Source organism: Cervus elaphus, chromosome 19 (genome assembly GCF_910594005.1).
Source record: "Cervus elaphus chromosome 19, mCerEla1.1, whole genome shotgun sequence".
Taxonomy (NCBI): domain Eukaryota; kingdom Metazoa; phylum Chordata; class Mammalia; order Artiodactyla; family Cervidae; genus Cervus; species Cervus elaphus.
Window position 1 is genome coordinate 49,963,104 of NC_057833.1, and position 14,534 is coordinate 49,977,637.

The 14,534-nt window shown below is 42.3% G+C and overlaps 1 protein-coding gene across 16 annotated transcripts in view; it reads right to left on the reverse strand.

Moving 5' to 3' along the window:
- The window catches only part of KALRN (kalirin RhoGEF kinase), a 673,187-nt gene that overhangs the window by 456,407 nt on the left and 202,246 nt on the right, over positions 1-14,534 (reverse strand). For all 16 annotated transcript variants that reach the window (XM_043875040.1, XM_043875043.1, XM_043875038.1 and 13 more), the window contains exon 3: positions 14,129-14,243. In XM_043875040.1, the coding sequence (XP_043730975.1) occupies positions 14,129-14,243 (115 nt within the window). The remainder of the gene's footprint in view (positions 1-14,128; positions 14,244-14,534) is intronic.

The window sequence follows — 14,534 nt, forward strand, 5'->3', positions numbered from 1 at the left end:
AGGTGGAGTAAAACAGGTAAGGGGGAAACCTCCTTCTTATAATAAAAGCTACAGTGACAAACTGGCATAGAAGTTTCCCACACTAGTAAGTATATACACCAGGATTATACTCTTAGCACCAAAAAGCCCTACATGGTGATGTTTTTCTTGTTCTCATTTCCCATGTTTGGAGAAAAAGATAGAATCTTTAAAGGAAGGTTTGAAAAGACAAATTAAGACTTCCATATTCAGTGTTTGTGGCTAATGCAAACAGTGAGAGAGACAGTAGAAATTTCAAGAGATAAGTATGCCTGGGGCACTGTGACTTCAAGTCTACCTAAGACTGAAGATAAACCAATAGGAGTGAGTTTCTTTTTTAAAAAGGATTTTATTTTATAAAAGGAATAATTGATATAGAGATTCTATATTATTTAAGTATTTTCACCCAAAATAGCATCATTATAAATTTCTCAGTTTCAACTGGCAATTATTACATATTCAAGCTAAAGATTTCTACAAACGTTATTTAATATTTCAATGTGAAAGTATAAGTTGCTCAGTCAGGTCCGACTCTTTGTGACCCCTTGGACTATACAGACCATGGAATTCTCCAGGCCAGAATATTGGAGTGGGGTAGCCTTTTCCTTCTCCAGGGGATCTTCTCACCCCAGGGACTGAACCCAGGTCTTCCGCATTGCAGGCGGATTCTTTACCAGCTGAGACACAAGGGAAGTCCAAGAATACTGGAGTGGGTAGCCTATCCCTTCTCTAGCAGATCTTCTCAAATCAGGAATTGAACCAGGGTCTCCTGCACTGTAGGCAGATTCTTTACCAACTGAGCTATCAGGGAATTTAATATTAAACTCATTCTGTAGTTCAGGAAAAATAATTATCACTTAGTGATTACTTAAGTTTAAATGTTTCAATAAAAATGTTAAAAGTAAAGCCTAGAAAATCTAAGGTCTAATGAGGAGGGAGCATAGTATTTGGAGCCCTTGACGAAATCCACCTGTATCTTTCCTGAAGAAGGAAATGGCAACCTACTCCAGTATTCTCACCTGGAAAATCCCATAGACAGAGAAGCCTTGCAGGCTGCAGTCTATGGGCTGGCAGGGAGTCGCATATGACTTAGCGACTAAACCATACAAACCATCTCTATCTTCCAGGCAGCTGAGCTAATGTACTCCACCAGGTGGTGGCAGCACACCTAAACTGCCAGAGTGTGTAAAGCAAAAGGGTTAGCAGTTCAACCCTGTATGACTCTGCAACACCACGGAATGTGGCTCACCAGGCTGCTCTGTCTGTGGAATTCTCCAGACAAGATTACTGGAATAGGTTGCCATTTTATACATATATAAGGCTTCCCTAATGGCTCAAATAGTAAAGAATCAACCTGCAATGCAAGAGATCCAGATTTGATCCCTGGGTCAGGAATATTCCCTGGAGAAAGAAATGACTACCTATTAAAATATTCTTGCCTAGAAAACCCCATGAACAGAGGAGGCTAACGGGCTACAGTCCAAGGGGTCACAAAGAGTCGGACACGACTGAGCAACTAACAGTTTCACTTTCATACGTATATAATAAAGGCAGTCTCAACAAAACTAAAGTGTCATAACATGAACTGTCAGCACCCAATATATGCCTCCCAAACAAGCATTCATTTCACACACTAGCAAAGTAATGCTCAAAATTCTCCAAGCTAGGCTTCAACGGTACATGAACCTAGAACTTCCAGATGTACAAGCTGGATTCAGAAAAGGCAGAGGAACCAGAGACCAAATTGCCAACATCCGCTGGATCATAGAAAAAGCAAGAGAATTCAAAAAAAAAAAAAACAAACATATACTTCTGTATTATTGACAGGCTAAACCTTTTGACTGTGTCTATCACAACAAACTGTGGAAAATTCTGAAAGAGATGGAAATACCAGACCACCTGACCTGTCTCCTGAAAATATGTACGCAAGTCAAGAAGCAACAGTTAGAACTGAACATGGAACAAAGGACTGGTTCCAAATCGGGAAAGGAATACATCAAGGCTGCATGTTGTCACCCTGCTTATTAACTTCTATGCATAGTACATCATGCAAAATGCTTGGCTGGATGAAGCACAACCTAGAGTCAAAATTGCTGGGAGAAATATCAATAAACTCAGATATGCAGATGATACCACCCTTATAGCAGAAAGCAGAGAGGAACTCAAAGCCTCTTGATGAAAGTGAAAGAGGAAAGGGAAAAACCTGGCTTAAAACTCAACATTCAAAAAACTAAGATCAGTCCCATCACTTCATGGCAAATAGATGGGGAAACAATGGAAACAGTGACAGACTTTATTTTCTTGGGCTCCAAAATCACTGCAGATGGTGATTGCAGCCATAAAATTAAAAGACGCTTGCTCCTTGGAAGAAAAGCTATGACCAACCTAGACAGCATATTAAAAAGCAGAGACATTACTTTGCCAATAAGGTCTGTCTAGTCAAACCTATGGTTCTTCCAGTTGTCATGTATGGATGTGGGAGCTGCACTATAAAGAAAGCTGAGCACCGAAGAATTGATGCTTTTGAACTGTGGTGTTGGAGAAGACTCTTGAGAGTCCCTTGGACTGCAATGAGATCAAACCAGTCAATCCTGAAGGAAATCAGTCCTGAATATTCATTGGAAGGACTGATGCTAAAGCTAAAATTCCAATACTCTGGCCACTTGATGTGAAGAACTGACTCATTAGAAAAAACTCAGATGCTGGAAAGATTGAAGGCAGGAGGAGAAGGGGACGACAGAGGATGAGATGGTTGGATGGGAACACTGACTCGATGGACATGAGTTTGAGCAAGCTCCAGGAGTTGGCGATGGACAGGGAAGCCTGGCATGCTGCAGTCCATGGGGTCACAAAGAGTTGGACATGACTGAGTGACTGAACAGAACTGAAACATACACAACCCCAAATACCGGTGAGGGGCGTCTGATAGCACCTACCCAGTGACAGGTGAAGAGAGAAACAGAAACATGTTGAAAATATTTACATAATGAGAGAGGGAATATGTATGCTTAGTTGCTCAGTCATGTCTGACTCTTTGTGACCCCATGGACTGTGGCCTGCCAGGCTACAGAAAGTTGGGTCCCAGAATCCATAGGATTCTCCAGGCAAGAATATTGGAGTAGGTTGCCATTCCCTTCTCCAGGGGATCTTACTGACTCAGGGATCAAATCTGGGGCTCCTGCAATGCATGCAGATTTTTTACCATCTGAGCCACCAGGAAAGCCCCAAAGGGGGAGGGAGAAACAACCCCAAATCTGGAACCCACAATGTGAAAAATACATCTTTCTCCCTCAATGCCAAGCTCTCTCTCTAGTATCCATATTTAGGAATCTCCCTCACTACATTCCAGACAAATGAATTTGAATGAAATTTAAATCATCCTGATTCCCCAGCATGAATTCCTGAAAAACTTGAATACACTGGAACTTATTTCACCTGCAACACAGAAGTTTACCTAATCTAAGTGAAACAGCAACATTAGCTTCCTAATCAGCCTGCTGTTGGTAAGCCATAGACCTCTGAATCCTAAGAAAGAGAGTAAATGAGCCCACCTAAGCTTTAGAGGCTCATTCAACATTGCTGCCCAGAAACAAACTCAGAGACCCAACTTTCTCAGTGGAAGGCAGATAAGGACCTCAGTTTAGATGAGAGCAGAGGAGATTAACTATCACTTTGTGCTAAGCCAGGAACTCATTGCACAACCAGCCAAGGAGATGAAATATACCCAGAGGCAAAACAAAAGATTCCCAAAAAAGATACCCAAGGGCAAAAGACAATTAAATCATCATACATTTCTTATCAGATTTGAACTTTAATGTATGATCCCCCTTTTAACATTCCTATTAGTTTAGGCAAGTTAAAGGAATCCTACCCTGGTCGACCCCGAAGAGCAGGCCCTTTGGCCAATTCTTTTATTCTTTCAAATTCAGGGATAGGTTTAAGTGCATAACCCTACATTAGGGTTCTTGATGATAGGGTTCTTAACAACGTTTTCACAGAGGGTTCTGGTCAGTGAGGAGTGTAAAAACTTAAATTTGGAGAAATGAAAAGGCTTGGAAGTCTATAGCAAGGCACATTGCAACTATAAATTGGGAAATTTGGAAAGAAATGTGGCAATATGGATCACTAGCCTTAAAAAAAAAGTCCAAAATTGCCATGAATCTATCCCCAAGAAACCATTTAAACCATTTAAAATGTAGACAAAGGTTCATACACACAGAAGTTTACTGAAAGTCATTTATAGCAATGAAGTTTTTAGAAATGACTTGGATATCTAATGATAAGGTTAATTAGAATATGGTGAATCCAAAGATACACTATTATGTATAAAATGTTATGAAAATATTCTTAGGGTATAATAGTAAGTGGGATAAAACATAAAGCAAAATTAAATAAACAATATGATTCAGTTCTGCTTTACAAAATCTCCAGTGAAAAGAGATAGGAAAGAAAAATGTCAATATACTAATTGCTCCTATTTCTAGAGGGTAGACTTACAAGTGACTTAAATTTTTTTTCTATTTTCTGCATTTATTTTTATAATAAATAGTTTTCTAATTTTAAAAGAGACCAAGACTTTATCACACTATTATCACACTATTAGGTATATATATATTCATTCATTCAGTTTATCACAGTGATGATACTCCTAGATGATACTGATCTTATTACTACTACTACTATTCCTATTAGCTCTTATTATAACCTTAACCATTATTGTAACCTTGACTTTCTTTAAGGGGCTTCCCCTGATAGCTCAGTTGGTAAAGAATCTACCTGCAACACAGGAGACCGTAGTTTGATTCCTGGGTTGTGAAGATCCACTGGAGAAGGGAAAGGCTACCCACTCAAGTATTCTGGCCTGGAGAATTCCATGGACTGTGTAGTCCATGGGGTCACAGAGACAAACACGACAGAGTGACTTTCATCGGACGGGCCCAATGTAAGGACTTCCCTGTAGCTCAAAAGGTAAAGAATCTGCCTGCAATGCAGAAAACCAGGGTTCGATCCAAGGGTTGGAAAGTTCCCCTGGAGAAGGGAATGGCAATCCACTCCAGTATTCTCACCTGGAGAATTCCATGGCCAGAGAAGCCTGGGTGGCTACAGTCAGTGGGATCGCAAAGAGTCAGACATGACTGAGCGATTAACACACACAAACTTGACCTTGATAAAGCTGTGCTAGACACAGTGAAGGACAAATAACAAAACAAGGTCCCCACTGCCAAGCAAGAAAAGGGAAAGAAATCGGCCACCGGCCCCTGCTGTGTGCCAAGACCTTGGCTAGGTACCTTACATGTGTTCTCACGTGATCCCCACTACCTTTATGTCTGGTGATATCTCTGTGCCTATTTTATAGGCGAGGGAATTTGTCAGCTACATGTACATTTCTCCTCCCTGAGGGGAAGGTTCAGGGGTTCATTCTTCCTGGGCTGGAACACTCTGCATAATTTCCAGGATCAGTATTTGTCCTTGAGGCCACTCCTTCCTCCTCTACTAGTCCACAGTTGCGCTCCCAAGTCAGTGGCAATGTTCAAAGTCCCTTCCACGGGTCACATTGACGATGCTCATGAAGAAAAACAACACTCCCCTCTCCATCAGGGATCCTTCTGTCCAGTGCTGGGTCCTTGATTCATCACCCAAAGGCATTTACTGGAAGCATTTCTGGAATAATGAGAGCTGCTTCTCATAGTTACTTTATGACCACATGGTTTCAGCCTCTGATTGTCCAGGTTATTGTTCTCCAGGGACTCACAAATGCTTGTCTCTGCATTTGAAGCATCACAGCAGGCTCTTCAGGGTTTCCACAAGCGCCACCCTGCTCACGCCCCTGCCGGGCCCTCTGCCTCAGAACTACACCAGCACAGACACACACCGGCCAAGTCCGGCAGTGGCGTGGTCAAGAAAGTGAACTAACTTCAAAATGCCTATCAGCTGACTGCTAAGTAATGCCAGAATCATGCTTCTGACATCAGAGCAATGCAAGACCACTCCAGGCAGGTGACTGAGTGAAAGAAACATCTCAGACTCACAGAAACAGAACAGGATGAGCACCCTAGAATACAACAAAGACCACCCCCACCTTTCCAGTTTATATTTTCAGGGTCCCTACTACAGACTTCTACTCATCTCTTTATATAGTTTCCAAGGTCTTCAGTGCTTTAATTTTTTTCACAGCATCCCTTAGCATAATTCACACTGAAAAACAGTTGACTGTCATCCACAGATGAGCATAAATGAATAGAACTGTGTGTCTAAAACTGAGCACAAAGACGTGGGAGAGGAAGTTTGAGGCAGCAGCCCGCACCTCCATTACCCTGCACATCCAGTCATCACTGGTGTCTTGGCCAGCAGAAACCTGGACTTCAGACAACCACCACCTGCATTTCCCACCTGCAACAACCTTCATACTTAGAATCTAAAGAGTATCTTGGACGACATGGGTTTGATGGGATACCACTGCCCACCATAATTACAATCATCTGCCCTTCTTCTCCTTACTACTCTCTCATACTGTCCTGCTCCTTCAATCCTTAGTCTATCCTTCAGGATTGACCTCCTTTCTCTCTTCACATCTGTCCCCTGCTCTCTATCATCACTGCCTCCTTCACTCTGGCCTCCTCATTTAATCAGTGGATAAAAGCTCAGGTTCTGGTGCTCCAAATCACACAGGCCATGCATAGACAGGAAAGTTATCTAATCTCTCTGAGCCTCAGTTTCCTCATATGTAAAATGGGAACAAATAATATCCATCTCAAAATTCTGTGAAAAATAAGTTAATGTATACAGAATACTTACAATAGTGCAATAATGTAGCTTTGAAGATGATAATATAGGCTAGCATTTATTTATTACTTACTAGATCAGTTCTAGAGGTTGGATGCATTAAGTGCTTTTTTTCAACTCCAAATTATATTTTACAATTTATCCATGTTGTCACAATCACAGTAGCTCAGAGAAGCTGTTGTTTAGTTGTTGCTGAGTCATGTCCACCTCTTTGCAACTCCATGGACTATAGCCCACCAGGCGCCAATGTTCATGGAATTTCCCAGGCAAGAATACTGGAGTAGGTTGCCATTTCCTTGTCCAGAGGATCTTCCCGACCCAGGGACTGAACCCATGTCTCCTGCCCTGCAGGCGGATTATAGTGACTATAGTTATAGAGTTGGGATTCCAAAGAAAACAAACTTTTATTGTTGTTGTTTAGTCACGAGGTCATCAGAAAAGTTAGTCACAAAAAACTAGGTATGGTATAATATCATTTTATAAAGCTCAAAACCATGCAAAACTAAATAATATATTGTTTACACAAACATGTGGTAAACTATACCAAAAAAGAAAGACAAGGATAAACACAAAACTCAGGATAATAGTGATTTCTGGAGGAAGTAGGTGGGATTAGGGTAGGGAAAGGCTACAGAGAGCTTCAAGAGCAGAGGAGATGTTCCGATTCTGAAGGCGGGGGTGGGCTCTCAGGTGTTCAATGTATTGTCATGCTTCATAGCTTACACATACATCTATTCCTTCACATGTAGCAAATACTGCCATATATGTATATATATTTATGCTTATAGGGCTTCCCTCACAGATCAGTCAGTGAAGAATCTGCCTGCAATGCAGGAGACCCAGATTTGATCCCTGGGTTGGGAGGATCCCCTGGAAAAGGAAATGGCAACCCACTCCAATGTTCTTGCCTGGAGAATTCCCATGGACGGAGAAGCCTGGTGGGCCACAGTCCATGGGGTTGCAAGAGTCGGACACGACTGAGCGACTAAACCACCACCACCACCACCACTATTATTAGGTTCCTTTAGGAGACAGACTATTAAGTTCTGAGTGCCCAAGTGCTACAGAGAGATTGCCAGATAATTTCTCCACAACACCCTTGTGAGATGGACATTCTTTTCCCAAATTAAAAATCAAAATATTGGACTCAGAAATATTGAGTCATATGCCCAAGGTCTCACCCTGTGTTAAATATCTTCCTTTTGCCCCTGTGAGTCCATCCTTCATCTTCTCCTCTCTACCCTGATGCCCTGGGAGGCTGACATGCAATGCCTCAATGAGGCCCCTGTCACTTGGCTTTGGTTGCATTCAGTAACTGACAAACAATGACAGGGGGCCAGAAAATGGGAAGGCTGAAGCAAGAGTATTGACGTCTTTTATCCCCCATCATGGAATCACTGTGAGCTGCTGGCAGCTTCCTACTGAAGGCCACAGTTCCTGTCAAGTGGCCTCTCCTCCAGCTCTCTCTGGGTTCCATACACCTCTCCTCACCTTGCCCCTTCAGGCCTAGAAGTCATAATGTCTTGCCTACCTGATGTTGCCAGCTCTGGGATAATTTGAAAATTCAAATCTTGCTGCTTTCCCTGTGGCCCACCTGCAGCACTGTAAAATGTGTCTTTGTTAAACTCTTCTCAGATAACCTGGGTGGAGTGGTCATATGCTTCCTGACTCAGAAGTAGTAGAGCTGGGATCTGAACCCCAGTGCCTTCCATTGATCTGAAGATGCCTCTCTTCCCTTTGCTGTGAAGGTCTGTATGGCTCCAAGGAAGGTGATTACTGGCAATGGTTGTTACTATTGTGATGCTGTTCCTTAGCAGCAGAGTAGAACACCATTTGCCCTTCAGTGCTTGGACTGTGTACACCTCACGAAAGGAACACTTAACTGATATTGTTAAAAAATTTGTATAGAACGTGGTAAGTATAATAGGAATTGTGAAGATTTATACATAAGCAATAAAAGAAATTTAAAAGGAATCTGGAAAAGGATAAGCTTTAGGCAAATGTCTTCATTGGCTCTATTTTCTGAACTTTACATCACTACTCTTTGCAGTCTTCTTTAATTGATGGGGCTTCCCTGGTAGCTCAGCTGGTAAAGAATCTGCCTGCAATGCTGGAGACCCTAGTTCGATTCCTGGGTTGGAAAGATCTGCTGGAAAAGGAATAGGCTACCCACTCTAGTATTTGTGTGCTTACCTGGTGGCTTAGCTGGTAAAGAATCTGCCTGGAATGCAGGAGACCTGGGTTCAACCCCTGGGTTGGGAGAAGGGAATAGCTATCCACTCCCATATTCTGGCCTGGAGAATTCCATGGACTGTGTAGTCCATGTGGTTGCAAAGAGTCAGACACAACTGAACAACTTTCATTTTCACTTTCACTTTCAGAGCAAAGGGCAAGATACCACCGACACATCTCAACAGGCCCTTACAACAGACACACTCAGTGATGACAGATTCCATAACTTGAGTTCTCTCGTGCTGAATACAGTGGGAGTAAATCCTTGCAGCTTTCACCTCTTCATCTTTTAACTTCCTGGCCCTCTCTATTTATTTCTATTTTCTGGTGACACTGCACAAAGACAGTGCTGGCTATAAGCCCATTTTATCTGTTGCTGAAATTGTAGAACAAGAACAAATTATCAAGCTGAATATTGGCATGTTGGTTTGATTGACATTACAGAATATCCAATCTTTATTTCTTGTCATTTTTCCTCACTAGTATGATACCTGCATTCCCTGCTAGAACACTCAGCATCTCACCACCATTGCTAATAAGTGGCAGATACATCAAGGTGCTAACAATCAGTGCCCAGAGGAGCCACAGAAAGCTGATCGAGACAAAGCAGGATAACAATGAAGAAGAGGAAGAATACAATGCAATAAAAATAACCTGGGATTTCTTTACTAGATACTTAGAAATTTCTATTCCAAGCATATGGTCAACTCCCAATAATCACAGTGGGTAGACTATCCATACAACGAGTAATGCTTGGGCAACTGCTTACTCTCAGCCTAGATTTTGTCTCTCATTTCTAGGGACACTCATCCACTTCTTATTTCTGAGTATTTCTTTTCCACTCCTTTCATGTATGAGTAATTACAAGCAGATATCAGGGCAGAAGGACAAAAAAGTTAGATAAGTATAGGATGGATGAGAGAAAAGATAATACAAGTTTACCAAGATCCCCGACTGTGCCCTGGCTTATGGTAGGCACTCAATCAATATTTGTTGAATTAAGTGAATGAAGTTATCAGAAAGTTGAATTAGGAGACTTTTAAGGCTTTTCTCCCTACCCTAATTTCATGATTTCTCAAAATAAGATAACAGAAAAATCTTGGAGAAGCCCCAGGAGATAGATGTTCAAACTCATCAGAAGCAGAAAGGGAAGTTGGAAAGGACTCATCTCAGGCTGAGATGGATTCCAAGAGGAACTGCTGCTGTCAGAGTCACACTCTGGGATCATGTTTAGCCCCATCCAGAATGCAAGGGGACTGGAAAAGAGTTCTCTTAGAATTTAAGATATACACAAGATGTGAAGTGAAATTCTAGGCCTTAAATAATTTAGGGGATTTGAGAAAGAGTGTGTTTGTGGGGTGGTAATACTGCTTTGAGGTTATAGATGTCTATGATGTGTTTTCCCCCAATATCATAGAAACACAGAATTCAGGGCAGGAAAGTTTCTTAGAAATGATCTAATCCAGCCTCCAACCCACCGTAGGAGTCTTGGACAGGAAGCTCACTTTCTCCAGAGGCAGCAGCAGTAGTGCTGGACAGCTCCCACCTGGGCAGATTGTTTCTCCACTTCAGAGTCCTGATCTCTCTACCCGCCATTGATGCAACAGAGACCATGCCTGTTCCCGCCTCTTAGGGGCAGTGCAGCTCTCCTGACACCTGAAGTCAGGAATCACTTTTCTTCCATTTTCATCCCCACCAGAAAACATCCTCCAACTGCAGAAACATAGTTTGTGGATGCCTTAGTATGTTGCTCTCCTGACATTCTAACTGGTCCACATAGCTCCTAAAAAGGAGTTGGCAGGGTTCAGTGTAGCAGACTGAGTGCAGTGGTCCAGACATAACATGGCCTTCACACATTATAGCGGGACTTTTTCTTCCCATTCATTTCATACAACCATCCTTCTTCCCAGACTCTCTTGGGTTTTTGTTCCCTTTAGCTAGCAGAAACCTTTTCCTTTTTAATTGCTTACAATCTGTTCTGTTCCATCTTTGCTTAACAGGTCAGAAATAAGTTCTTTTAATTGTTCACTTTCTATTTAGAGTATGCAGTAGCTGCATGGATATGATAAACCTACCAGAGAGAAAATCACACCCTTCATATTTATAAAGGGTACACTGTAATAACTCATAAATTATCACACCCATCTGTTTAATCACCTATTCTATAATATAACAGTGCCCAAAATGGCCATCAAGCTGATTGGCTCCTTGATTCTGGGATCCTCTTTCATCACTTACTGGTCCTGTTCACTTGTCTTCTCTTGCTTTATCCCTATGCTACCAGCACAATTATATACTGTGCTGTCCTTTATGGTCACTGGTTTGGCCCTCGGTAGGGAAATACTTAGGTTTTTCCTAACTTTCTCAAAATGTCTGTTCCTGCTCACCATGAATCCTAAATCGGCCTGGCTTATAGAGGCTCTAAATATTTGTAAAATAAATAAATGATAAATGCTTGAATAAATGAGTGTCGCCCATGGGAGATTAATCCAGTCTGAAGAGCACATTCCACCTGACAGAAGCAGCTTTATAGCCTACTTGGCCATGACCCAGAATAGTCTACTTCTTCTAATCAGTGTCACCTGCCCAAATCTAGCTGTTCATTTTTACAGATTTCTTTCTTTCCAAAGCCAGGGCTAAGCAGAAGAATGGCAAACACTATCTGATGTGATAAGTGCTTCGGTTTCCTCCCCAGACCTCATTGTCATTGGAATAACCCTGTTCAAGGTTTTGTTTCCAACAGTTATCATGTGTGAACTTGTGACCAACAGAACTAGGAAGTGATGGGTGGGCATGACTAGTTGGTAAGCTCTTCAGCCTACCAGGTACACACACTCCTGGTGAACATAGGCCCCTTGGGAGGGAGGCAGCAGGTATCCCTGAACAATTCTTCCCATTGAAAGGAGCAACAGCATTTTTGCCTCCCACCTGCCAGAACCTGTGAACCTTTTCTGTTCTCAGGAGCCTAGGATGCAATGCTTAGGACTACCCTCAGGGAAGCAAAGAGCCTGCATCTACTATGCTCTTTCATTGATAATCTATTGTTTATATTTTTTCATGACCTTCCTTCCAGCTCTTCTTGAGTTTTGTTCCCCTTTACCCAGTAGAAATCTTTTCCTTTTTATTTGCTTCCAATCCTTTTTGTCCCAGCTTTGCTTAACAGTCAGAATTAAGAAAATGTTCTTCCAATTCTTTCACTTACTATGCTAAAGAAAAGAAGAATGTGCATTAGCTTCAGGGATGTGATAAACCTATCAGAAAGAAAAACGTACCCTTCAGGATCCAAAATTTCTTCTGACTCTGAAAGAACTAAGAGTCTGTCATGGGTCCCCATGAAAACTCTTCCTGTAAATTGCTTTAGGAAATGCCTGGTTTTATGCCTGTTAGTAGTATACTTGGGAAAGATGCTTTTAAAACTGCTTAGCCCCTCAATGGCTAAATTGCTAAATTACCTACATCAATCATGGGTTATTTAATCCATCTCCTTGCCTCCAAGACAGATGGGAATATTTCTTCTGTATAAAGACCTCCTAAGGGGAAAAAAAACCCCTTCTGTTCTATTCTTTATCCAACTCTCTTGTACTCATAGTTTAGAAGCTCTTCTTTGGATATAACCTAAGTCCATTTCATTGGAGCTTAAGACTGCTTACCTTTTTTCTGGTTCTCTGTGGATATCATAGAGAAAAAAAAAAAAAGCCACCATTCTATATCTATTTGTTCACAGCCTTCTGCTCAGAGCTCTTCATTCTGTTCAACATCCTTCCAAGCATTTGATGACTGCCCTGAAATCCCCTTTACCACCTGCCCACCACCATCCACCAATCCTTGTACATGTGTTTCCCCCATAGCTCTTTCAAATGCAGTGATTGCCTCAGTTGACATCTGTTTCAAGAACTTAATCAGCACATTCAACAATTATCCAAGGTCTCCCTGCAAAGGCAGAGCTCCTCTGTACAATTTACTGATTCCTCTATAAAATGCAGAGAGACAAGATGAAGGTTCTAAAAGCCCCAGGCAGCACTTCTTATTTGCCACAACAAACACTTGACAGACTCCAACCCCACTAAGTTAGAGAACAGAGTTCTCACTGACCGTGAACAAGGATGGGGAGAGCACTAGGGTAGGAGTCAGGAGTGCTCTGAACCAGGCTCTGCCACTGACCACCACCACCCCGTAAGCAACTCCAATCCCATACAGATGCTGCTTCCTAAGTAAAACACAATGTATTTGCTTGGATTACTTCTCAGGGCTCTTCTGGCTCTCACATTCCATATTTCTCTAACCATGCAAAGAACTCCACCTTCTTAAAAGATAAATTCCATGTCCCTAGCATGTCTCCCTTGCCACCCTCTGAGTGCAGCACCACCTAGAAACACTCAGAAACCAGTGTTTCTCAATCATTTTTTAAAATCATCATCGTGCCACAAAGGAGGCTTTTTATACTTTTTTCCTTAATCACCCCCCCAATGAGATTTTAATACCATGAATATATTGTATATATGTTTATGCACTATATATTTAGCTGTGCTTAATACATGAAAGTTTTTGTGTGTGTGTGCCATACACAAGAACCAATTCGCATCCCCCTTGGAGGCAATATTGCCCCCATTGAAAATGCATGACCTAGATTGAGCTGAAGGCTGCCTCTTGAATGATACAAGTGGAGCTATTTGCCCTAAACTCTAAAAGCCACAAACATATTCAAAAGCCAGAGGTTTTAGAAAACATCCATTACACAAGCCAGAGTGGAATCGGCCAGAATTTCCATTTCCCCAAGGCAAAGAATGGCTTCCCGTCCCTGTTCCCCAGGCCACACTGTCACCTGTTCCAGGGCCTGTCCTGGTCCTCTAAGCCTGGGACCTTCACCTCTGCCCCTGGTTCCCAGCATCCAGCTTACATTTTGTTCATATGAATCCCAGCAGTAACAATGGGAATGATGGGAATGAGGTGAACAATAGGTATTGACGTAACAGAACTAATTAGAATCCATTCCAAGGGCAGAAACAGCCAGGCCCCTGGCAGGGATGGAGGCTCACTCCAGCTCACTTGCATCAGGCCAGCTTCCCCCTCTCTCCCGGCAGGACATTCACCTTACCTTGGCACGCTGGCCAGATAGGTCACCAGTTTCCGCAGGTCTTCCTGTCTTATTCTGTCATGATTGCTCCGAGCAGGGAAGGTCAGGATGGGTCCACCTCGTTTATCACGGCCCCCTGCAGAGAAGAAGGGAAGGGTGTTTAAGAAAAACTAGCTGGAAACTGTGCCACAGAGGAAAAAGAATTCGCCTGAGTGCTAGATAAAACAGGCAGAAAGATGGTGCCCAGAGAAATCTGGTCACTGCCTTGGGCAAGGGCATGGAGTTTAGACTCATGACTTTGGGCAAGTCTTTTGACACCTCTGTTGCCTCATCTGCAAAATGCAGATGAAAATAATGACTACATTACAGGGCTGCTGCAAGACTTGATAAGATGGCACATGGCGAAGCACTTTGAAACTCTACAAAT